Genomic DNA, 27,069 nt, shown 5'->3' with positions numbered 1-27,069 from the left:
TCTCCACCCAATTTATGCAAATTACTCCTTAAGGCTTTTCAAGTTTCTCACCCTCCCCCCCCCAAAGTTCTTTTATCTTACTGCAAACTACAATACATGCATAATTCAAAGGATTCTGACTTCCTAAAGGGAATACTTTAATGTTTATTTGGGAAGCTTGAGTTAAATTGGTTCCACTGTTATCTGAGAGTTCCCAAACTCTTTGTCTACACTTATCAAAATACGTGATAGTGGATCACTGATAAAAGGAGTAACACTGGAAAAGAACTCCTGAACATCACTGCTTGAACTGGGGTGGGCACAGAGTGTATTTCTCTGGTAGAGCTTCCAACCTTTATCAAAAGCTTGTCACCCAGAATTTTAACTAAAATCTACAGTTTCTTTACACCAACCCATGTCTGCCACCTCTCCTGCTATTCAGAGTACAGAAATGCAACCACAAAGTCTGCACTGTGAACCTGTAGCCCGTGTAGCCCAATTGTCATTATTTCACTAGTTCATTTTGTTCACGATTGCAATAGCTGAAATCTGTGTTTGCTCATTTAAAAACTGTGAAAAGTTAGAATGAAATAATTTTAAAATAGAGTAAAAGGGAATTTTGCAGAAATAGGATCATTTGACAACCTTGTAGAGTTACCAGTTCTAGCTTTTGTTAACCTTCAGAATATGGTAATCCTTACAATTTTCTTCTTTTGAAAATCACTTTTTAAAAAAAATGTTAAAAGTACTTGAATCACCTTAATGTTGAACATGAAATAGGGGTATCAAACCCTTATCTCCTTAAAATAATCCTGGGTGCCACAGTAATAAATGTACCAGGTATATTCAAATATGGTCTGTTTGGACTCGATGACTTTTGAGGTCTATTCCAACTGTCACAATTCCATGATTCTATGATTATTAACTGCAACCAGGCACTCAGGAGTTTTTCCTGGCTATCATTTCATCCATCCAAGTCCAGAATGACAGAAGCTGTTTCCATCCCACCCATCCTTGGCTGATGGCACCCAGGGGCAGAGTGGAGCATCCATGGACACAGCACAGCTGGAGCCCCTCTCCTGCCTCCTGCACACCCTGAGCAGCCACAGCACAGGAGATGCTCCCAGACAGCAAGCTCCAGGCTATTCTCATCCAAAAGGAATCCACTTGGCACATTTCAAGAGTGCTCCAGGCTGAGCAAAGTGCAGCAAAGCCAAATCCCTGGTGCCCGTTCACCCTGAGCTGAGTCGTGCTCCTGGCACACCTGACCTGAGCTGCTCCTACCTACAAGCCCTTTCCAAGGAACAAAAGTGTAGTTATCTCCTGGATCACTGCAGCAACAGCTCCTTTTATGGCTGCTGGCAAAATAGATTGATTTCTAAAAGGACTGCTCTGTGGTGGGGGAGCTGAGAAAAGGGAAGGTAGAAAGGAGAGTGATACCAACACCCCAAATACACGGAGAAACCCCGGCCTGGCCTGCATCCCTGAATGCTCAGGGCAACCTCACCTTCCAAAGGACACTGAGTGTTTTTGAAACATAAATAAATAACATTTCTTGTTGGTTCTAGAGAGCTCAGTGACAGCACTGCTGCAACCACTGACAGGGAACTCCCAGCTCACTGTGATCTGTGCTCAGTGGGAGCACAAAACACAACATGCCCAGCTAAAGGACCCCCTGGAACACACTGTGGACATTCCCTCTCCCAGCAGAGGGGTGAAATGGGAGAAGCAAAAAGAAACCTGCCTGATGTTACTGCCCAGGGAAGGGAGCAGCCCCACTCAGGGTTGTCTTCTCCCACTTAAGTTTGTTGTGTTGGCCAAATTAGAACAAAACCCAAAGAAAGAGCAGCTGCTGCTGGAGGGAGCTCAGGTTTCTGTTTGCCACGTGATTTTCCAATTATCTCAGAAATGCTTGTACTGAAAGAACCCAGGGAAGAACTGGCCAACAGGAATGTGAGATGCAAGAGGATCCTGCACTGGACAAAGACACACAGTGACTGACTCAAGTTACCAAAGGGATGGTGCTCAGGAAGGGTGCAGAGCCTGCTCAGCTTTTACTTAATCAGTACAAGAAGAAAGCAGCAGCCACCTGACCTTCAAAACTTTTACTTAAAAATGCAGTCTCACATCTTTTCCATTTTAGATGGGTGGATGTTAATTCTGATCATCTACTACAAATGTTTCAATAAAAATCTTATTAGATACATCACCATTCAACGGTTTTCACCTCACAATGGCTATAAAATTTTGCTCCAGGACCAGGGCTGTAGAGTCAGTCTCAACAGTTTAGATCAAAGCAGATGTTTTAAAGTTTAGAGAAGTCTCCTGTAGCTACACTTTCAAAAAGGTCTTTTGCAGCTGCTTGCTGTGGAAATGAAAGGGGGAAAAAAATAGGAGCATTTTTTTTTACCTCCTTTTCAAAAACAATCCCCAGTGTTTCAGCTGACAATGTGTATTTTTGCTTTTTGCTGTTGCAGTTGCTGCCACACCAGGCACCTCATCCTGTCCCTCATCCCAGCAGTACAGGAACCACCCTGACACCCATCACGGGGCACAGAGGAAATGGAGAACAGAGACCTCAAAGGATGATCATTTCCACACCCTGCTCTCCTTTGCTGCACCATCATCCTGGGCTCAGTGTCAGCCCTTAAGCTCTCTGGATGTTAATAACACTTCAGCATGCCCAAATTTTAGATCCAGATTAACTGCCTTCATGTAACATGCTGTGCCATGTGCCTTAATCAGCAATTTCTTAGAGAAAATCACAAACTACCTTCAATTACAGGATCATCCCCTTGACATGGATTATACTCAAGTTTGACTCCTGCATTATAAACTGCTTAAAAATTACATAATGCTTTTACAACAGTCAATGACTTTTGTGAGAGAACAAAGGGTAGAATTTCTACATTGAACAGGTAACTATGCTTCCATCAACCTTCTCATGCTTAATATCATCAGAGGAACTGAGGAAGCAAGAGGAAAAACTCAAGTCCTATCTTAATATTCACAGTTATGGGGAAAAAACCCCATAATATTGAAAAGCTTCATATTTATAGCAATACTTTCTACAGATGAAGACAAGGCAGTAATTCAGTTCTTATTTTTACTTCATTAAATCAAACTATGAATTCAATTCTCATTTCCTCTCTTCAGATCTTGGGTTTGCCCATTCGAGGCTCGGCTTTACTCCCAGCAGTGTTGGCTGTTGGCTGAATTCTTCACATTGACCACTTTTGTTGTCCACAGTTAAAAAAAATCAGGAGAGGCTTCCTCCAGCAGAAAGCAGCCTCTCAATTCCCAAGGAAAAGCAATCCTGGCGAGCAAATTGAATCAGCAGTTCTGCCGCGCGCAGGGTTAAACCCGGCTTATCCCCCGACCTCCCAAGTGTAACAACAACATCCTTGGAAGAGATGACCCAGTTTATTATAGACATTCCTGGCACTGGGCCGACCCCTCATCACACCCACTGTGCAGGCAGGATCTGTGGTGCAAATCCGGTGCCTATAATTGGGATGAATAATTGCCCGGCAGTGGAGTGTCCTTATCCTGCCTTTTATTAGATCCTGCTTTTTTACATCCAGTTTTATGCATGAGTTGAAAATGTTTCAGGCCACGTGCACAAAAGCTATACACAAATCTCAGATTATTAATCAAAGGCATGCTAAAAAACGAGAGAACTGGGGGTCTAATATAAATGTAGTAACTACTGCATTTATGGTGCAGCTGAGCACTGTGTGTTGGGTTCATTTAAACTGCAGTGAAATCACATTAAATCAACATTCAGTTCTGATGCTTGGTGATGAAATGGGCTGAGGTAATGGTTATTTTTAGCAAACAAACCTCTCACAACAAATTTTCCGTGCCTTTGATCCCTGTCACTGCTCCTCTGTTGTATTTTGGGAGGGATGGGAAGATCAGAAGCGAGCACAGCATCCAAGGTATGAACAAATCCCAGATTCTTCTGTACAAGCACCGTGTCAGTTTTTCCTTCCCAATGACACCATCGTTCAGCTCTCTGAGCCCTGACACTAATTAATGTCTGATTTTTTCCAGGGATTATCAATTCCTACCTCAAGATCTTATTTATATATATTAATGGTTATTTCTGACCCATTTTACTATGGTTTCCCCTTTCCCATCTGTACCATTTAATATAAATCTTACTCTTGTTTATTATTTCTTGATTTCCCATATACAAATTCTGAAGGTCTGCATTGTCCCCTAACACTACCAAGATATTTAACCTCATTAAAGCTGTGCCAGATGCCACATTCCTTCAGTCTGAGGTTTTAGGTTCAGGTTTCACCAGTGCCCCCATGTCAGTGACACCCCAATCCTGCTGCTCACACACAGCTGCACAAACTTCAGGCACAAAGGACTTTGGAAAAGCAGCATCTGAAGGCACCTTAAACTCTTACTGCTGACACACTCTTAGGGCACACACTGTTAGATTTCTGCCCCAGAGATGGTTTGCATCCTTTCCCACTGGCTGGGGAAGCCTGAAGTTTACTCTGATGGAAGCAGAACTCGTCAATATTTCACAGGACCCCGGTGTGAGAAGAGCTGTAACTCTCTCATGAGCTTCAACACTCAGCCAAAATTATACATATTCTGTTAATATCTGTTTCTAAACCAAACTCAGCTAAGAAGATGAAAGAAAAGGAAAAAAGAAAAAAGAGGTATCTGTGCAATGAACAGTCTAGCCAAAAAAAATCACACTCTGACCCCATCATCTCACTCTGCAATTTCCAAACCAACCCTCAATCCACACAAACTGAAAATTTGCCCTTCTTCTTGAGATTTTGAACTAGTTTGTTAAATACTGAACATTCAGCCCCAAAGTAAACTGATTTTTAGATGGTAATTATCATGATTCTTACTTAATCTATTAATAACTTCCTCACATTAGACCAGAAAGTCTCTTTTACAACCCCTGCCCAGGTGTGACATATTTCTGGCCTGCAGGTTCATGGCGCACAATAAGCCAAGGTGGTTTGTGGCACTTTGGTGCAGCATGTCATATAATAAATAAAAAGATGTATTTTGTCTGCAGTGATGACCAGACTTGCTCTCCCTTTGCATTCCCTGAGGATTGCTGCTGGACAAAGGTGCTGTTATTCCTGGGAGGAAGGCCAGGACACACTCTGGATCATCTCATGGAGAAGTATCTTGAGATAGGTGGTGAAATATTTCCCAGGGGGAGGAAACACATTAACCAATATTCCCAAAGACACCAAGTATGAACAAGGACAGCTTCCCACCCAGCCCTGTGGAGACCCTCAGCTTGGCTCATCTCCCTCCCTGAAGATCCCAACTGTCTCACTCAGACATGCTCCAAGCAACTTCACTAAACCACTTTTCTTCCCTCCTGGGAGAGCAGAGGAATCTGAACAGGTGAAGAGAACTTCATGTTGGTGTAGTCTGAAAACAAAAAGGCACAGCTGAGGTGCCCTCTGACTCCAGGCAGCTTTAATCCCTATGGGGGCTTCACTGTAAAGCTGCTCCAAGGTATTTTTTCCTCCAGCTCACATCCACTTACAGCAGCAGACAGTTTTCAGGGGCCTTTCAGACCCACTCCAAGGAGCATTTTCCTCAGCAGTTCCACTGCTGTCTCCCCCCCACAATCCAGCTGTATTCCCCATGCCCACGGATGTGCCACAGAACTGGTGGAGGTCTCACACTGACCTGGGTTAGAGCAGCTCCTCCTCCAACCCAAAGTGTGCCCACTGCTCTCCTCCTGTGGCAGGAGGACTCCAAGGGGGGACACTTTAATGCCACTGTCTCCAGAGTTTTATTCAAACAGGCCATGAGCAAAGAGTAATTTAAAATCAAAATTCAGCACAGGAACTCTCTCCACCCATTTCAGGTACTTCCCCTCCCCAAATACGTGTCAGACTGAGAGCCCACAGACCCCAGGCTGAAGCTCTGGGCAAATCAAAACCCCTCTTTCTCCCCAAAATAAAACTTCACAGCTAAGGCACAGCTTACCCAGAGCCATCACCTGTGTGACAAATGTTTTCCATATCATACCAACATATTTAATGTACCCCAAACACTAACCAGTCTGCTGGGACCTCAGATGACACAGAGCTGAAACACAGTCATACACACTAGACTTAAATCTAAGGGCAAAAGTGAAGATATTTTCCCCCTTTTAATGCTCTTTAACCAATATCTCTACTGCTATTTTTGAATCCTTGTTATCCTTCCACCACCCTGTGAAAAACCAAAAATCAATGCATTTGTAAAGGCCAATGCACATGCACCAGGACAGAACACAGAACTCTGTAACTTCCAAAGGCCCTCCCGTGAGTAACTGAGAGGGTGATATTTCTAGACTAATATTCATTAACAATCAGGATTACATCATCTTCCAGCAGAGAGAAAGAGTTTCTGCAGAACTGCACAGCTTTTATTTCTCTCCTGATGCAGCTGAAGGACAGGACAAGGAAAACAAAACATCAAGGCAAAAGACTAAAAATTCAGAGCATCTAAAAGACGATCTTCTCCATTTTAAACAAAATCCAGATTAGCCTTTTTTCTGTTTGAATGGCAGTAATTGCCATAATGGCACTTCTACAACTCCAGCCATTCTATTTTTGTTCCCTCACACCCTTTCTTCAAAAGGATTTCACAGTTGAAACTGAAGTTTTTTAGGAAGTAGAAGCTGCTTCTCTCTGTTTGTTGTCTCACACCTGCCTGTACACAGCAGTTTTAGGGTGCCAGGTCCTAACCCTGTCTCCTTAGGAAGGCTGATTCTGCATTCCAACTGGGAAAGTGCCTGCACAAACCTGGACACTGATGTTGTCAAACCAGATTGTATTAACCAATGGGTTTATGCATTTTATTGATTAAAAATATACAGGGGTAAAGGTCTAAGGAAAAAGAATTCCCTAAAAACCATTCTTAATGGTTCCTCGCTGTAAGGAAGACATTGAGGGGCTGGAGCAGGTCCAGGGAAGGGGCTGGAGCAGCAGGAGTTGCTGAGGGAGCTGGGGGGGCTCAGCCTGGGGAAAAGGAGGCTCAGGGGGGACCTTCTGGCTCTGCAACTCCCTGACAGGAGGGGGGAGCCAGGGGGGGTCGGGCTCTGCTCCCAGGGAACAAGGGACAGGAGGAGAGGGAATGGCCTCAAGCTGTTCCAGGGGAGGGTCAGGTTGGATATTAGGACATATTTTTCATCGAAAGCCCTGGCACAGGCTGCTCAGGAGTCACCAGCCCTGCAAGTGTTTAAAAAAGTGTGTGGATGTGGCACTTGGGGACCTGGTTAGTGGTGAACACGGGGGTGGTGCTGTGCTGGCACCTGAACTCAATGATCTTAAAGGTCCTTCCAAACCTTAATGATTGTATGATTAATAAACAGGCATCTCCACATCCTTGAAGGTTTTAAACTTACTGCAGAAATGTCTTTTCCAGCTTGTGTCAGGGATCAGCATGACCACCATGCCCCAGGAACCCAGCCAGTGCTGCAATGAGGGGCCAGCATCACATCCCACTCCCAGCCACCTGCTCCTGCTGCCCACTCTGAGCTGGCTCTGGCACCCCCCTGATCCCCAGTAAGGGCAGTCAACTCTAAAGACAAACTCAGCAGCAGAATATGTACCTGACAGCTCACACACTCCACCTGGGCTACCCTGCAATTAGATGTTGGCTGTGGATGGGGTGGCAGGGGGAAAACCTCCCCCTTTCAAAAGTGAAACTGTACTGAGGACACTCAGCAGCTGCTTTAAAAGGTCATTAAGTGATGAGGGGAAGGTGCCTTCCAGACAAGAGCTACATTTTAAAAAGCCTACCCAAGAGAATTAGCACTTAGGGAAGAGAAAAGAAGGACTGAGCACAACAGGATTTGTATGAAAGTACCAGTTCCTCTGGGAGATGCTCTTCTGAAGTGCTCTCTGTGTAAACTGAAATAAGTGATACCACCAAAGTCTGCAGAAACTGGAAGTGCTACAGCTGAGACCTGGAAAAGGTCTGAGAGAAAACACACTGCCATGGTTCTTAGATTCCTACTTATGCAGGAAACTACTAAACTCACACTTTTTGGAGACTAAACAGAATAACCAAAATTAATAAATAAAGAAAAAAACACTGGTTACAGCAGGAGATGGCAAAGAACCTTCCATTCCCCAGACCTCACACTGCCAAAGCAGCACCCACTGCCAGGACACTGCCAGCTCCACGGATTGGGGGTTTGGATGGGTAAGTTTGGGTTCCATGACAGACACCTCCCTAGTCCTTGGATCTGGTGGAGCAGCCTCTGGAGAGCTTGGCTGTACCATCCAACCTGCAGGCTCAGGGGGGATTTTCATGGTGACGAAGCAGAACTGAAATGTCTTCAAAGAGAAGCCAGAAATGTGAGAAGTAATCAAACAAAAGAGTTGGACAGAGGTTTATTTTCCCTGATAAAAGCTGTTGTGTTACGGTTTGGAGTAATTTCGGAATTGAGGACAGCAACCTGGCTGATTCTGCTAATGTGAAATGACATGTATGTGGATGAAATTATACTTTAAAGTTCCTACAGACAGCCCAGACTAATTCTGTGCATGTGCACAGAAGCTGCACAGGGAGTTACTCTCTTAAGCATTCAGTTGCCTCAATTAACAATCATTTTATTTGCAATATAAAAAACATATTCTGAGCTCCAAACTCCCAGTCCATCAATTCTAATGTAATATTTCACCTAACAGACAATTCCCACACCTGAGTATCACATCACTTCACACAGGATTATGACCTTGGCCTGGTTTTAAAGATATACATCAAACTTTACCTCACCTGAAACACTGCACCTGCAGATAATGTTTGTTTTAGTCCAAGTATAAAGGGAAAAAATTCAACACAAGGTAAACAGAACTGACATTTTCAACAATGCATTTTTATCAACTTCCCATTGCTTCGCTTGATGCATTAGATACTTAAATAGAAATGTACTTACTGCTCTTTTTCTGGAACAACCTGTAATCCAAGGCACAGTAAGGTTTCCTGAAATCTGCAGAGGACAAGGAGGAAACAGAACAGAAAACAAGAGCAGCTTAAATTGCTGTGAGAGCTAAAACTTAGCAGCCTTCCCAAGACTTCAGCACTGTACATTCAATTCAGGTAACAATGTCTGTGAAACAGGTTAAGATTTACAAGCAAAGTCCCACTGGGCCTCACTGTTAAGACTAAAACACTGTTTTTCTTTGGGTGAGGGTAAGATAATCTCAAAACTTGTATTTCACCAGATTTCACTTTCAGCCTGTCCCCAGACTGGCAGGAACGAGCAGACGAGTCAGACAAGGGTTGATGTCTGACAGAACTGCCCTCACAGTTTTCTAAACTACATCAATTAAACTTTCTGAAAAAATGCTCTCGTGTTCATCACGATACTGTTCACTGTCAGATTGACAAGGATTTGAGCATTAGCAGAAAAGTCAGGGATATCAGGTTAGAGAAGGAAAGAGAAGGGGTGTGAAGGCAAAGGTTAGCTGCCTCAATTTCCATTGCTTCCCCATCATTCCCAGAGGTCAGACATTATTAAATAATAATCTCGGACTGTTTTCCCTGGCCCTCTGAAATGTGGCATAGCCTGGAATATTTTAGGCTTATTTAGGATTCCATGTTCATCTCTGCTGCAGACAAGCAATGCTTGAGACACTAAGCACAGCTCTTACATTAATACATCTCAAGTCGTATCTGCAATCTGAGGAAGAAAAACCTGTGTGGTTCTGCTGCCTGAGCCAAACTCCACTAATAGTTTTTATACTTGCAAGGTGCTCTCCTGATGACTCCTGCAGTGTGAGTACAACCAAACCAGCATCCCTGGGACAGCTGGCTGGGGTACAAGCATACAAGACACTTTTATTCTTCAAGCTTTCAGCTGGAAGCACTTGGAGGTTGCCCAAGGTCAGACACTTTCTCATTACAGCACAAGGTGGGTTGATGGGGGTAGACATGAGCACCATCCCTTCCTAAGGGCAAATCTGCATCAGATTTTTAGGCTAAAATATTAATTTCTTCACTGCACACACGTCATAAATTCTGTATAAACTTGTTACATCTATTACTATCCCATATCCCACACGACAGCTTCACACCACAGAATCCACTGTAAAGACACCCTGAGCATCCACCCAGGTGGCTCCTCTTCACAAATTTCAAGTGGGGCTACAAAGAAAAGGTGCTTTTCTGTGTGAATAAAGCAAACTCAGCCTGGCAGAGCATTAAGGGTTGCCAGGAAGACAAATGCACACAGGTTCTGACAGGTAGGAGGCCAAATACAGTCAAGTTCATCTCAGCAGAACTGCCTGAAAGACAACGTGCATGGCAGAATTCTAAAGTGTTGTGATGAAAAAAGGCAGAAGGGTTGGAGTCAGGTTTTTTGGGGGGGGGGGAATGTGTGTATTTTTTAGAGTGAGATGGATCATTATTCTGCATCCACAGGCATAACTCCAGTCCTGGTCCAACTGGGACAGCTACAAAAGTGATGACCTGAAATGCCTGACCCAGAGATTGTGCCTCAGAAACTGCAGATCTGCCAGAGACACTCAGAGGTGCTGCAGCCCTCGAGCTGTCCCTTCATCAAAGGGGTTACACTATACAGGGTGCTACAGAATCTTTTCCCAATTCACCTGTAGATTTTATATCCCAAATTCAGTGCACTGGACCAAACCAGGAGCTGGTTGCTGTGTCCCAGCACTGCTTGGGGCCACATGTGGTGTTTTTGCAGGAACTTCACAGGTTCTCCCCCCTCATTCTACAAAGCAGCATCCTTGAAGCCAACTCTATAATTAAATAAATATATATATATACCTGCATAATCTATTCTGACTGAAAGGCTTTGGATGCTCTCCAAAAGGAGATAGGGTTAAATTAGATACTGTGTTTCAGTGTTTATAACAAAGTAATTAAAAATACACATCTTCAACAGTATTCTTGTCCCCTTAGGGGGGGGGAAGAAAGCAAGACTAAACCCCAGTTCAGCCTCAAGGACAGCACAAACAGCCTCTCTACTTCTACACACTTAAAAGTCAAACTAAGACAAGGAAGAAGGTTGAACAATTTGTTTACTGAAACTGCTCAGGCATTAAAATTGATCACTTAATTAAATTTAGTCTTAAGTTACACTAACATGAATTTGATTAATTGAACCAGTAAGGAAGCTATAACTAATTGCTAATTAGATACCTCACCAATACACGACAGTAATTACTTCATCAAAACACAAATCACACAGTCCTGACTTTGAAGAAGCATCTGCTTGGATGTTCCAACTAGTGCAATAATTATTTAGCTCAAGTTTAATCTATTTTTAAATTCGGGAAGATCTCCCCAAGTTTAAGGATTTTCATTCCTATGCTGCTGGATAAATTAGCTAAACATGGGCAATAAAATGAACATGAACTGACTGCAAGAAAAGGATTCAGACAGCACCTTATGAAATCTCTAATAGCCAGGAGGTTCACAGGGTGCCTGCTCACAGCAATAAGGGAAGTAATAGCAACTTGTTCAGGTTTTCCAAGGTTTAAAACTCTGGAATGAAAAGGGATATGATGGGAAAAAAAAAATAGCTCCCTCCATATAAGTTGCATTCCCAAATCCAAAGAACAAGGTCCCTGAGGCAGACAGGGAGGTCAAACAAGTACAGATGAATTCAGTTCTCAAAAAAATAGGTACATTATAACAGGGGTGAAGTAAAAGAAAAACCTAAAAACAGTTATAGAGATCTTGTTCTGATCTATATCACACCACCCAGATGGATAAAATGCCACCTACCATGAACTGTTTCAGTTGTTTAAAAAGACCATCCTGCCCTCCAAAAAATCAAAGTTATTCCAAATTTCATAAAAAAAAATAAAAACAGAGGAAATAAATCTCTCTGATGTTTTTTCAAGAGTGAAATAAGCTCCACGAGCACAGAGCTGGAGGTGTCACTAATGGATTTCACTTCATGAAACTTTAGAAAAATGTCCTTAACTTGACCATAAGCACTTCTACCAGCCCTTCACTGGACAAATCTGCACATTTACAGCCCTTCCTTTCCTATGAAACTGGGATGTCAAAAGAAAACAGCATTTCATGAATTTTACAACTCAAGTAAGAACAGTAACAGCAAACACTGACAGCCTAAGTGAGAGAAGGGAGAAAGGGAAGAACAGCTTGTCTGATGTCCCACCTACTCCACAGAATTCACTCCAGAGTATCTCTGTTCATCAAACCTCAGGTTTAACAAGAAAAGCAATAATTTGGGTGAAAAGTGGCACTTACTCAGATTCAAGAGCTTTCTTTCACAGCCTCACATGAGATAGGAACAAGTCAGGAAAAAAGGAAATAAAAAATAAAAAGCACTCTGCAAAGTCCTGCTCCCTTATCCCACTGAGCAAAGCACAGGAAAAGCTGGTATGGTGCTGACATGGTTCATTTTCAGGATAAATTAAAAAGGCAATAACAAGCCAATGCATGAAGGTAAGACATGCAGGATCACATCCTGCCAGCCTTAAAAGACTTTTATCTCAGTGTCTCTAGGCTATGTCATGCCACATGACATAAAAATCCATGAAAAATACCAATTTGGATGTTTTCTGCACAACTCTCTCTCCCCTAGTAATAACAAATAATAAAAAAAAATGTGTCAAGTGTTGCAGTTTCTTCTGAACATCTTTTACTTCTTCAATTATCTGCATTTAATTTTCCCCTCAGGATCACTAAAGGGACTTTTGTACAGGGTGAGGAATAAAGGGGTTGAATGTAAAACTGCTACTGGAATTAGACACTGCAGGAAAGGATGAATATTTGCTCCCTGAGTGTGTCCCATCATGTTAACTCTTCACAGGAGATCTTAATCCCTCACAGACACAGCTCCAGGAGACTGGCACCTGCACAGGGGGTACAGGAATCCAAGCTGACATCAATGAGGGTGAGCAACTGCATCCCATGTTCTTGTGCCACGTGTGATGTGTGCACACACAGAACAGCCCAGGGTATTGCTGGCTCAGGTTTGAGCATCAGCTCGTGGGTATGACCCTCCTGCACCCAAAATATCTTCAATATACAGCTACCAGGGGCTCAGCTGGACAGGTAAGAGTGGCACCACCCTGCAGTGCTGCCTGCACTGTGTTTGAGAAGGAACTATCTCCACTGAAAGGTGTAGAAGCCTGCAGAAAGGTGAACCTATTGCTGAGCAGCCACCAGCTTTGAGAGATAACATTTATCTACATTATATTTGTATACAGTATTTATCTACAACCTTGGCTTCAAGGTTTGAAGACAGAGACAAACTGATGGATTACCTGGTAATTATTTTGGTTTTGTGACAGCCTCAGTTGACTTGAAGATGTAAAATGAGGAGAAAAGGTACTCCTGGATGCATTAGCACCGCTGTACATTGTGCTGGCTGTGCTGTGCAGGGAGGTCCGTGCAGGGAGGTGGTAATCTCTGCTGTGGTAGAGAACACTGTCAGGTAGGTCCCTGGCACTGCCCCCCTGTGCCCCACAGCCCCCGCTGCGGCCCGGCCCCGACACGGCTGCGCTTTGGTTCTCCACTCGAGCAGAGCTGCTGCTCTCACAGTATCTGGAGTAGCTCTGGATTTGTGCTCCCATGGATGCCAGCTCCTCCTCCCTGGCGTACTCGTCCTCCACGTCCCCCGTCTCCATGGCGATGGACAGGCAGCTGCCCTCCAGAGAGGAATGTTTCTGCGTCGTGCTTCCCGCCACCATCCTCTGGGGCTGGTCCGTCACCGCCAGGGAGAACACCTCGCGGATCTCCAGGTTCTGGGTGCTACAGGCAGGGTCCCTGGGGTGAGCCCTCTGCCCGTGGGGCCCGTGCGATGCCAGAGCCACGTGCTCTGGTTTGTGTGACCTGTGACAGCCCACGGGCTCAGCCTTGCAGGGCCTGTGGCATATCATGGGTTTCTGAGGTAACACCAGCTCCGCCGTCTGCACCGAGGAGCCGCCGTAGCTTTTCTTGGTGTGGCTGTAAATGGAGTTTGCAGAATTGAGCACGCTCGTCTGCCTGGATAAAATAATGGTCTTTTCCCCTACTAATAGGGAAGCATTTTTACAGTGTGGTACTTGTCGTCCTAGAGGGATGTGCTGCTGCTGGAACTCCGCGTTGCCTTTCCCCGGGAGCCTCGGGATGGAGGTTTTGTGCATCTCTGCCATGGAAGCGTTGGTGTGTTTGGTGGATCCCTGCCTGCCCGAGGAGCTGGCAGGGCTGTAAATCCCAGTCACTATCACATCATTATTAGAAGAGGTCCAGGAGGACTGCTGGCTGTGGGATCGGGCAATATTGACCACGTTCCGAACTTCTGGGGGCACTGAGGGAGTGGCAGGGGCCGTCCCTGGGGGGGTCCCTCCGGATTCCACCGCGCTCTTGCTGCTCATCTTCCTCCTTTTATTGCCAACCCACGTCTGCAAACAACAGCAAACACGAAAGGAGGCATTAAAGACTCACAAAAATCAGGCAATTCCGTTTTGAAGCAGGTCTGGTGAAATGTTAAGTGTTCAAGTTGTGACCTAAGTTGAGAAATATGTAAATCATCGACTGATTATGCAGAGTCTGAACAATACAGGGTGGAAATCCAGGCCTGAACAACACAGAGTGGAAATCCAGGCCCCTCCTGCTTGGGGTCCACACACTAATACACAGGAGAAGCCCAGTCTCAGTGCCAAAGCCCCAGTTTCTCAAAAATCCTGATGCTGTATCATGCCTTCTCTCCCAAAATTATCGTCAAGATGTGTTTCATTGTCACCACTGTGACTAATCCCCCCAAATTTAAGTTTTTAATGTTCAGCACCTTAGATTGCAGAGCCATCACTCTGGTATGGAGCTAAACTTTTGTAACCCAGTAACTGAGAGATACGACCTTCAAATCTGCCTCAAACAGAAGCTGCCAATTCTGGAATTAGGAGGAGAGGAAGAAAAAGAAGAAAACAATTTTGTGAAGTACTCAGACCTATGGGCTAATTCCTCCTCTGCCAGCTGCAAAAATCAAGATCTGAGGTCAAAACCTGCTTTTGAAAGACACTGATAGACAAGATCAGGACTGCAGGGATTAGATTCCAACTGAAATTTGCCATTATGGACATTCCTGACAGTAACAATGACAGTATATGGTTTTGTGTAATAGATAGGAGAGGAAAAAATATTTGAGAAATGCAGGTACTGTGGCAGTTGTGCACAGGTTGAAACGTGCTGTGGTTTGAAGCAGATGGGAAAGTGTGTCAAATTTTGCAAAATGTCTAATTTGAGGCACAATTTGTTACATGCAGTAAAATCTGAGCTACTAGTGATGACATTTTTCTCCTTAAAAACCAATTTAAAAACAGAATTTATAGCCACAGACCTCAAGTTATTTTCCTTTACTGTATAAAACAGATTTAGAAGATTAAATTTTACTCTTTTTTTTTTTAATTTCTGCTCTGTCAGTAAACTTTCAAGAGAGAAATTACAATTGAATGGAGACACTGCAAATTTTGGACCAGGAAAAGAGATTTCATCCCTAACTTTTCCAACTGTACAGAACTAAAATATGAACGTTTTCCTTACAGTTTTCCTGAAAATAAATGCTTTCTAAGAAATGCAAATACCTTAATAGCACTAATAATAAAATACAGCTTCATGAGACAGCACAAGTCAGATTTGACTCTGCTGAGAGTCCTCCTGACCGTGTTCCCAGTTCTTACTCCCATCATTTATCCAAAACACCCACCTGAACTCGCCCAAAAGGCTCAAAAGTGAATTGGCAAAACAAAAAAAAAAAAGAACAAAGGCTTAGGTAAGGTTAGCAAAATTACCTGGGTTACACTGAAACTTAATAAAGCCAGAGATGATGAACACAAGAAGCAAGAGAGGAGACAAAGTATTTGCCATCTTGGAGACTGGAAAGATTACAAATACTCTTCAGATTTCCTAATTTTGCAAGGGAGAATAGATTTTCTGTATTGCAGGATTAAGATCTGTAGAGGTTTACACCAAATGATAAATGGGAAAATAGGACTTTTCTTTCTTTCCAACCCAGCTCAAGACTGGAAAGACTGGATGCAGTTCAATGGGATGAGATGGCAGAAATCCTGATTCTGGGAAAGAATGCATTCATGGAGTTATGATATTTGAAGTATAAGTTGCATTTAGGGAATTTATGTTCCTATTACAATCATATCTGCAAGTGCCAGCTGGAACCCAAGTATCATTTTGCTGGACGTTGTACAAAGGAGAACTAGTCACTGACCAAGAGTTTTGTAGGGAAAAAAAAAGGGAAAAAGGGGGAATTAAGAGAGGAAGGAAGGAGGGGTGTAAAGAAGAGAAAGGTAAGATCATGCAAAAATATGATAAATGCAGGACAAACACTGGGTCTGTTTCGACTGCACTTTACAAGTGGCAAAAAAACCCTTCACAAGTTCTAAGGGTTGCAAATCAGGGCTCGGTAAGGGAATAAAACTGAAGGAAAAAGGCCCTGATACTTTACTGCAGGAAGGGAAACTGAGAGGGAAAGGAAATCTGGAGAGTGAAGGAGGACTGCCCAGAGAGGAGAGACTGGCTGCCTCCTCCAGGACATTCAATCAGCACAAAAATAGCAGAGCAGGCCCTGAGTGCACCATCAGCATCCAGATTCCTGTTACAACTGTCTGCCTGTTCCAGGAGCCTCAATCCCTGGCTGACTTTCACAGCTTCCCACCACCAAGAGCTCAGAAGGACAGTTTTAATGTTTCCAGACTATTGTGAGGGAGGAGAATCCAGGTAATAATCAGGGAGCAGGAAGGGTTGTTGTTGTCGATATATCACTGGTAAACCAAATAAAAAACAACCCAGACTGGTCTCACTTCTTCTTCCTCCTCAGTGTCCAGTGTTGCAGCAGCTCCTGGGAGCTGCACTGCCCTTGTTATTTTTTCAGCTAATGCTTCATGATTTCTATTTCTGCTCTCGGCCAAGAGCCATTTTGTGTCTAGTGTTTCACAAAGGGATTATTATTTCCCTTCCTGTGGAATTCATAGACTTTGGAAGAGCTCCTGTTAGCCCTGGTGACATTCTTGTTTTATAAGAAAAGAATGTCCTCACTGTAAATAGCCATGAGGGACCACAATATTTATGATTGTGATGTGGAATACAAGTGTGACAGAGAAAGAAATAGTTCCACAATTATTCCCCCAAATACATCAGCTTATAGAAACTTCTTTAGCTTAAGAACAGTCTCTTAATAACATGACCTTGCTTCTTGCTTTCATACAATACATTGCACAAAGTTTGTACAGGGCAAACTAATTTGTAATTTATTAAAGACTAATTTAAAAAATCCCAGCAAAAGACAAACAAAAATTATTCCTTGTGCAACCAGGCCCCTGCTAAATACAACAATCATGTGAAGACATTACAGTGAAAACAAACTAAAAAAAGAAACATGTCACATACACACACTGAAGCCTGATTTAAGGCAATGATGGAGTTAAGAGATTCCACATCTCTAAATATTTTATGTAAAGCAATAAATGTGTACAAGTTTAACAAACAAATTTGGAAGGCCTCAGTACTCACCCTGACCACACTGAAGTCCAGTTTTGTTTCTTGTGCACACTGTAATATGAGCTGAAAGCAATTTTTACTTTGATTTGTCATTCCATTTTCATAATAACGCTGCAATATCCTTTGTTGTTCTACAGTAAATACAGAACGCAGATTCATCTGGAAATAAAAGAAGATACTCTGAAAGTTGGAATGAAAACTGTAAGACTTGCAGAATACACAGGTTCTAATTTATACCTGTGATAACACTAAGGGTTGACATGTTTTCTCTACAGAATCTTTTACCAATGCTTTTACTTACTTTCTAAAAAAAAAACCTGTTACAGTCAGCATTAGTGATTCCTTTGTGACAGACTGAAGCTGAGCAGGTGAATTATAAGTCTGCAACAACACTGACAGCTTTTCATAAATAAATAAATATTACATTGTGTTGTTAAGTCCATGAGGCTCTAGTTTCAAAGAAAAAGTTTCTCCCTTAAAAAAATAAAATAAAATAAAATAAAGGCATTAGGTAAAACAGAGTAACATCAGCAGATTCAATATCAGCAGGTTTCTCCTCACCTACCAAGAAAAGAGACAAAATCCGAGATAAAATAAAGGTGACTGTTTGACAGGAGTGAAGTTTCCATGGTCTCCACCTTCATCAAATCCTACCCTCTGTGATGGCTGGTCCTACTGCTGTGTCAGCACCAGCACCTCCAGCTCAAAGTCACAAAGATCAAGAACTGGAGGCCAACTTGGGGCAAAACACCCCCAGGAAGGGCTTTAGGCAGCTCTGGAGCCACCCAATGCAAACACTGCAGAGGAACAGAGGAGGGACAGCCTGTGTCACAGCCTGGGCTGAGAAAGGTCCAGCTCCTGTGGAACTGCACCCTGAGGCTGGAAATCAGGATTTTTAAGAACATGTAAGGGTTGTTTTCCAGGGGTATGAGCCAATGCTGACTGCAGGACCTCAGGATGTGTTCCTGCTCCTTGGTTTGTCCACAGTGGTGCTGAGGAACTCAACCAGGATCAGAGCCAGGCTCCTCCAGGGCCAGCAGCAACTCCTCAGTCCCGTTCCCAGCACTGGGTCCCTCCAAGAATCTCCCTGTTCCTGGGGACAGGAGGTGGCCCAGGACAGGGCAGCAGTTTGATGGACACATTAAACCACATATGGCTTTGTTACACGTGACAACTCACACCCTGGCTTGGTAAAGCACACAGCTGAATATGACCAAGTGCAGAACAGACTCCTGAGGGCAAACTGGAACTGTATGTTCTTGCTACAAGCAAAAAATATAATCCTGTGGTTAGAGATCAGAAAGAAGATCCCAATCATCACCAATTTCCAGAACAGGGCCTTTATTTGTCCTAAACAAAACACAGCAAGTGCTGCCAGGAACAACCTGCATCCAACTTTGTGCCTTGGGAAGCAAAACTGTCACTTTAATACAGTACATATATCATAATAATGCAGAACAAACTAAAGAATAAGAAACCTCACCATCATCTTGTAGGGAAATAAAGGGGATGAGGGAACCCTTTGCAGCCACTAAGCTTTTTTTGAAAACACTCAACGGAAAGGAGCGTGGTGATAGACCTAATCTTTGTACAAGAACTGCTTTCTGATATAGAGCAAATAAAATTATTAAAGGCTCAAAAGCTTGAGCAGACACCCAACTGCTTCCATATTATTCTCCAAGATGATTACACTATGTAATGGTAATGGATGTTAGAGTTCAACAGGCCTGTATAAAGAAAAAAGATTAATATCTAGAATTTGGAGCAAAATGCTTGTAGGCCAGAGCTGTGACTTCAGAGTTTACTTTCCTCTCTATGTCAACAGACAATAGAAAAATCAATTTGTAAAAATTACTGTTTCTTTGAAATAATAGTTAAAACAGAAGATGATTTTTCAATCATCTCTTTTGCCTCTGTTCCCAACTCCTGTTCACCCTCTCAATGCAGTGCATTATTAAATGCAGCACCACCAGCTACATGACAAATCAGGCTTTGCCTGAGTTCTGCCTCCCCCAGAACAGGTATTCAGTCACAGCCAGAGCTGGGCAAGGGAGACTCTGGCTCTGAATAATCTACTGTTTAAAGAAATTTATAGCAAGTAGCAGAGGAGATAATTATTAGTCCATTAACAAATCAATAAAGTTCATAATAATCTACTCTATAATGTTGGGAACTGCCTTCAGATGTCCCACGTGGATACACTCTGTGACATGGCCACTGACTGATTTATGTCCCTTCTAAAGGACACACAAGAGGCAGTTTTGTGGTTCTTGCACAATTGGCAGGGCCCAGCTTCCACTTCTGGCTACTCCTCTTTCAGTACCAGAGGTCCTGTACTATTTAGTGGAGCTCAGTTCCCACAAACAACCTCATCAGAAATAGTTATGAACCTTCCACGTTCCCAGATCCAGCTGTGTCATCCCAAAGCTCAGCACTTCCATCCACAAGCTCATCACATCATGCTCTCCAAATAGTTCATCAACTCCAGTGAAGACTCTTCCCATTGCAAGATAAATTTTTAGAGTCAGACCTGATGACATTCGAGGGGAGACGTGTGACAGGTTCTTGACACATTTTTAATTATGGAGATTTCTGTATCCAAGGTCACTTCTATGTTAAAACACTTTCATTGTTGTATTTGACATTTGTAATTTAGATACAGACAGGGTGGAGCATTTTGATTAAATCACTTGAACTTCAGATAAACTGTCTGACAGGCTTGGCCCAGCTAAGCTCCAGAGAGGTCATGGTCTGGTTTAATAACTCATTTTTGCAGTATATTTTAATCACTTGTGAGCTACACCTGCCAACTGGGTACCCTCTGCCTTGAACCCAGCTGAGTCCAGCTCAGGGCATCTGTGAGAGGCCATCAGAAAGTGATTTAAATAACTAAATTACAGGATCCTACAGACACTGAGTTATGGCAGCTGAGTCATAACTTGAGTTTACATTCCAACATCTAAACCTTCAATTAAGCAGGTGAGAATTTATTAAAGCATTTTGTGTCTTAGATATACTGAATCCTAAATCAATAGACAGTTCTGGACCATTTCCCACTAATTTCACACCACTGTGTAGGATGTTTGTCTCTGGCAGGTGCAAAGTTCACTGATATTACGTCACCTTTAAAGTCCAGCTGGAAATCAGTTTGCTATCAGCAATTCTTCAGTGCTTATTTTGAATATCTACAACAGTACCCTGCGTTGAATAAACCAATTCCTGGATGTTTGGAAGCTCCACTAGAACACCATGAAGTCCAGAGTTAATCAATGAAGAGCTGCCTCTGCATGTCCCATCTTCACAGGCAACAAGTTCTGCTCACACCTGGGAACTGACCCACATTGAGCACTCAAACATCTGTGAGAACATAATGTTACTGTCTCTGAGACAAATTAACACAGGGTAGATTCATCAAAGGATTACACTGGTTATTTTTTTTTTGAAGTATTACCTATTTAGCATCAGATTTTGTAGTTAGAACAAGACATTAAGTCTTACATTTTCTCCAACACGGGAAATCACTTAAAAAGTGCTAAAATTACTGAACATTAAGGCAGTCACATCAGTACCAAGGGAATCAGCAGGTCACACTCCTTCATCACAGACATTATTCAAAACAATCTCAGTAACTTCTAAGGAAACAAACTCCTTTTCTCAGTTTGTGCACCTACAGAGCACTCCAGTCTCAGGATTTCTCACCTTTGTCTTGAACCTCAGACTCCAAGTTAGAAATCCACATGGATTTTTATCATAATTTCATTTTGATCTTGACTTGCCAAGCTTAGCAAACATGCATGTGAGCTTTTGGGAAGCCGGGTGTCCAGCTGGTTGGCAACACATTGGCACTGAAAAGAGAGTTTGTTACAAAAAAGAACTCTGTGAAATTTAATAAAAATCAGGCAAAGCATTATGCAAACAAATTCCATGACTGTAAGCTGCATTTTCACTTCAATAAAAGACAGAGGTGGCAAAGCAGTACTTAAGGATTCAACATCTGCCTGTTCTAGCAAAATAAAGCAGCCTTGGCCAAGTGTTTTGCAGTCTTGACAGTGCAGAGAATAACCTGTGACAAATGAAAAAGCACCTTCACCCCTGGGATGTGTCCTAGGCCAGCTAACGTCATGTAACTCTTCACTTTGGGGATCTCCCACTCCTCAACCTACAGTGAACCCACAGAATGAAGATGTTCATTCCCTTTCTAAACTGAATACTAATTAAAAAACTTAGCATGGTAAGATCTCTGATATGTGTGGTGGTTTAGGAGATGTAAATGTAGTGTTAAGCAGGGACTGTGACATGTGGGAGATCCCAGAGTGATCAGTGACAAGGTCAAAGATGGGAACTCCCTGCCCTTCAGTTTGTCCCAAGGACAATTCCACAGACACCCTGTGGCTGTCACAGTGGCTCCTTGTCAGGTGACATTAAGGGTGTTCTTACAGCTGAACTTTTTCAGGCTTCTTAAGCTGTTTAAGCAACTTTTTCACAGTATCATCCTTCCTTCCCTTCTCTGGGAAGAGCCAGCAGGAGTGGAAAGAGGAGAACACGGAGACCTAAAGCAGAGTTTGCTCCTGAACATTTCCTTCACAGAACAGGCACTCAGGGTATTGTCCCACAGGGTTTGCTGCAAATGCCCAGTCCTTCCACCCCAGTTACTTTATTCAACAGCCAGAAATTAGGAATCTCTCCAGGGAGACCTGGTGAAGGCAGGTCACACATTTTTAGCAACTAATGGAAACAACTTGATGTCAAGGAGTAAGACAAAAGAAAGAACAACTGAAAGAAAATGGGAATAATCATGTAATCAAATAATTCAAGAGTTACTTAACTGTTCTGGAATGACTTGAAAAATCTGGGGGCAAAAAAAGGGACAAAAATAAAGAAGTAGCATAAGAAGGAAAAAAAGTCTGCCTACAAGTACAGCAGTATAATCTCAGTGTCCAAAAGTATCTAAATATTAAGACTGCTGAACCAAGTAAACTTTTCCAAAGTAAATCTCTACAGAACACTACATTAATAGTATTTAATTTGAAAATAGGAAATAAAATCTCCAACTACAGTCATTTTAAACAGCAACAAAAAAATAGTCTTGGATGTGATAAATAATAAATAATTCATTCAGAGCACAAGCCACCACAAAGTAACTAAGTATAAAAATCTTCATGGTATAAACCATAATAAAACTGTCAGGGATTAACACAGAATGATAAAAGGGAACAAGCAGTTTCTGAGAGTTTTCTTTTTTAACTTCAGCACCAAACAAATATTTATTTATAAAAAAGTCATCTTGCAAAGCCTATTTCTGTTTTAGTCTGTCCATCCATAACAGGTATAACAAGAAAATCAGCACACTCCTCTATTTATCTTTTTTTCTGTTCCCTCCACAATCTCTTGTGGTAAAAACCAACAAGTCTCAGTGCCAATACAAATCTGAGACAAAACTGGAACTATGATAAGAAATGTACTCCAGACATAAATTAAACAAGACTGCAGTAGTGACACTATTCCTCCAGCTTTAGGAACCTCATTCACTTCCCACAGCTGCCAAAACCTCACCATTTCTTGTACATCCCCAGTGGAAAGAAAACAACCAACCAACCAACCCTGTAATGTGTGGGGATACTGGATACACATCAAGGAACAATGTTTAATAATCTGAATTGGCAGGTTGGTGCCTCTTTCCTACACAGGCCAAACCAGTTAGAGCCACAGGTTCCCAGTGCAGTGGGTGAGGCTGATGGTTGGGTACGTGCAATGTACAGCCCAGCTTGTAAAACTACTTCTAAATATCCGTGACTCGCAGCATAATTGCTTCCCTCTCCACTAAGTACAGCATTTGTAGGATTGTATTACAGTCCTACCTATAAAATGCAGCCCTTTATTAGGGACAAATTAGACAGCCCTCAGTAACTTAATAACATAATAACCCATGACCACAACTCCACAGGTTTATGCATCCCCATCCCACTTTACTGATGCAAATGAGACTCCTGACTGCAGCTGGATTAACCACATGTTTTAAATAGAGCATGTACGTGTTTGTAAGACCTGTGCCAGGAAAAAGGGATACTAAAATGCTGTGTTACTGTGAGGGTGTGAGCTGCTTCAGGACTCCAGTTTGGAGGACATAAAACTACTTTGGTTAGTTATGTGTGATCTTACCCATAGTATCAGATCTTACCTATAGGAGCAGAAGCCCCAGGCTAACAGAGGGCAGGAGACAGGGTTGGGGATTGCCTGGGGCAGGAAAGTGCTCCACAAGCACTTCCAGGGCACCACCATCCCTCCAGAACAGCACAGCCAACTTCTTCCCCCTCATCCCCAAACATCTGAGGAGTAAAGTCTGGCAGCACAAGGCCCCCCTGTTCACACCACACACAGGCTGTGCCTGGCACCACAACAGGCCGATATCATGGAATTACAGAATGGTTTGGGTTGGAAAGGACCTTAAAGTCCATCTCCTTCCACCCCCTGCCCTGGGCAGGGACACCTTCCACTAGACCAGGTTGCTCCAGGCCCTGTCCAACCTGGCCTTGGACACTTCCAGGGATGGAGCATCCACATATGCATTTGAGAGGTGGAATCACAGAACAGCTGGAGTTGGAAGGGACCTCTGGAGATCATCCAGGTCAACCTCCCTGCCCAGGCAGGTCACCTGGCACAGGTGGAGGTGGCACAGGACTGTGTCCAGGTGGGTTTGGAATGTCTCCAGAGAGGGAGACTCCACACCCTTTCTGGGCAGCTGTTCCAGTGCTCTGCCACCCTCAACATAAAAAAGTTCTTACTCGTGTTGAGGTGGAACTTGCTGTGTTTTAGTTTTCTGCCATTGCTCCTTGTCCTGTTGCTGGGCACCACTGAGAAGAGCCTGGCACCACTCTCTTGGCACCCCTCGGAGAAATTTAGAAGAGCCTCAGAGGGAACAAGATCTAGGATGTCTGGTGGCCACCCAGCTGCCCCCTGCCTGTCCACCACTGTGGCCCCTCAGCCTCACACCATGAGTCAACAGTGATGGCTGTCCTTCCCATCCCCAACCATCCCCAGGCACCCAGGGGAACCATCCCTGCCTCGGGGGGTGCCTGCAGTGATGGGGGGGTGAGCAGGACCCAGGGTGTGGGGAAGGGCCAACAGGGAACTGAGGCATCAGGGACAATGAAGGGCTGAAGGGCCAAGGCACCGGGGACTGAGGCAACTAGGGACAAGATGACAGCACATGGTCGTAAGTGTGCCATGGGAGGTTCAAGTTGGACATCAGGAAGAACTTCTTCATAGAAGAGGTGAAGAAGTTGCCAGACATTGGAAGGGAGGTGGTGGAGTCCTCACCCTGGAAGTGCCCAAGGAACACCTAGACGTGGCACTCAGTGCTCCGGGCTGGGTGACAAGGTGGGGATCGGGCACAGGGTGGACTCCACGATCTCAGCGCTGTTTTCCAGCCTAAACGATTCTGTGACCGAGGCACAGGGGACTGAGGACGCCCGAAGGCGCTGAGGGCCCAGTGACCGAAGCCCAGCGCTCCGCAGAGGGGGCTGAGCCGCCACGGACCGGCCCGCCGCGCACGCGCAGTACGGCCTCGGCCGGCGCAGGCGCACTGGGCGCTCCACCGGGGCGCGCGGGCGCGGGCGCACGCGCAGTCCCGCGGCGGCGGCGGGTCCCGGCGCGTGCCCGGCGCGGCCCCCCCGCGGTGTGTGTGGGGGAGGCTCAGCGGCGCCTGCGCGCGCCGGGCGCGTCCGCGCGCGCGAGCTCGCGCGGCCGCCCCCCTTACCCCCCCCCTCACCGCCGGGCCCGGGGGGGGGGGAGATCGGCATCATCATCATCATCATCATCATCATCATCATAACCAGCATCACCACCATCAGCAGCATCTCCTTCCTCCTCCCCGCCCGCCCGCTGCGCCCCTCCCGCCGGGGGGGCCCCGCTCGCGCCCCTCCCGCGGGGAGCCCCCCGCGCTTACCGTGCAGCGCGGGGCCGGCGCGGGGGCTCCGGGCTCGGCCGGGCTCGGCTGGGTCGGTCCCGGCGTCACACAATGAAATCAGCGGCCCCGATCATTAATTCTCATCATGATCGTGACGTGCGCGCAGACAGCGGCCAATGGCGCGCTGCGATCAGCGCGGCCCGGCCGCGCCCGCCCCCGCCGCCCGCAGGGGGGGCGCGCACGGAGCGCGGCCCCGACAGCGACCGGGCAGGGACGGGGCCGGCGCCGGCAGGGACCGAGCGGGGACACAGCCGGCACCGACAGGGCACGGGGCAGGGACACAGCCGGCACCGAGACCACTGCCCTCAGAGCCGGCACCGAGACCACTGCCCTCAGAGCCGGCCCCGACAGCACTGCCCGCACCGGCCTGACCGCACTGACCACTGCCCACACCACCCCACAGCACTGCCCACCCCACACTGACCACTCTGCCCACACCACCCCACAGCACTGCCCACACCACACTGACCACTGCCTACACCACCCCACAGCACTGCCCACACCACACTGCCCACACCACCCCACAGCACTGACCACACCACACTGACCACAGTGCCCACACCACCCCACAGCACTGCCCACACCACAATGACCACTGCCCACACAGCCTCACAGCACTGCCCACACCACACTGACCACACTGACCACACCACCCCACAGCACTGCCCACACCACCCCACAGCACTGCCCACACCACGCTGACCACTGCCCACACGGCCCCACAGCACTGCCCACACCACGCTGACCACACTGCGCACACAGGGACGCCCCCCATCCACACCCCCTGCCATCCCTCCTTGAGGGGCACGCCAGGGAAGTGATCCCCGAGTGTCCGGGGCAGGGGGGAGAAGGAATCTGCAATCCATACAAATGTGTCCAAGGGGTGCCAGGAGGATGGTGCCAGGCTCTTGCCAGTGGTACCCAGTGACAGGGTGAGAGCAGCTATAAACTAAAACACAACAAGTTCCACCTCAACATGAGGAAGAACACCCATGATGGTGGCAGACCACTGGAACAGGGAAGGTGTGGAGTCTCCCTCTATGGAGACATCCCAAACACACCTGGAGACATTCCTGTGTCACCTGCTCCAGGTGACCCTGCCTTGGCAGGGGCTTGGACTGGGTGATCTCCAACCCCAGCCATCCCGGGACTCAGTGAATGGCTGGCTGTGTGACTGCACTGGGCTGTGCAGCCTGGGCACACAAGGAGGTGTGCCTGGGGATACCCAAAAAACTCCTGGAAGGACCAAGGTTTCAGTTGCATGAACGTTACAGCGCTTAAGAAATAAATTTTTTATTGCTCGAGGTGGATATGTTTGGTGTGGGAAGGGAGGAAATGCCAGTCTATCCAGGGGGGCAGCACAAGGCAAGGACACATCCTCAGTGCCGTGGTTGGAACTGGTTATGGTATGAACACAGACAAACCACACACACTCACCGTGTCCTTATGGGGGTCCAGGACAACCAGGTGCATCAGTGCCAGCCCTCCTTGGAGTTCTGTTTCCTTTCCAAAAGGAAACCTCAACAAATGAGTGTGAAGGCCGATACTGCTCACCCATCCTGATGGACTGTGCAATAGAAATCATGTAAAATCATCATTTATTGGCTCAGAAGTGAGCGGGAAGGCCA

The 27,069-nt window shown here is 45.2% G+C and overlaps 1 protein-coding gene across 7 annotated transcripts in view; it reads right to left on the bottom strand.

Moving 5' to 3' along the window:
- HDX (highly divergent homeobox) overlaps positions 1-26,710 on the bottom strand; it is a 45,587-nt gene extending 18,877 nt beyond the window's left edge. Inside the window, exons 1-6 of one of the 7 annotated variants that reach the window (XM_051786134.1) lie at positions 25,888-26,710; positions 25,421-25,772; positions 21,175-21,320; positions 17,488-17,634; positions 13,248-14,366; positions 8,915-8,968 (exon numbers count right to left, since the gene is read on the bottom strand). In XM_051786134.1, coding sequence (XP_051642094.1) covers positions 8,915-8,968; positions 13,248-14,366; positions 17,488-17,634 — 1,320 coding nt within the window. In that variant the 5' untranslated portion in view covers positions 21,175-21,320; positions 25,421-25,772; positions 25,888-26,710. Of the gene's footprint in view, positions 1-8,914; positions 8,969-13,247; positions 14,367-17,487; positions 17,635-21,174; positions 21,321-24,257; positions 25,342-25,420 lie in introns of those variants that run through there. The other 6 variants (XM_051786142.1, XM_051786126.1, XM_051786118.1 and 3 more) reach the window with 6 other exon arrangements.
- Between the last annotated feature and the right edge of the window lie 359 nt (positions 26,711-27,069).

Source organism: Manacus candei, unplaced genomic scaffold (assembly GCF_025592945.1).
Source record: "Manacus candei isolate 608988 ecotype Guabito, Panama unplaced genomic scaffold, ASM2559294v1 h1tg000003l, whole genome shotgun sequence".
In the NCBI taxonomy this organism is placed as follows: domain Eukaryota; kingdom Metazoa; phylum Chordata; class Aves; order Passeriformes; family Pipridae; genus Manacus; species Manacus candei.
Note: the sequence above shows the minus strand (reverse complement) of the source record. Positions and strands in the feature narration are given on the sequence as shown.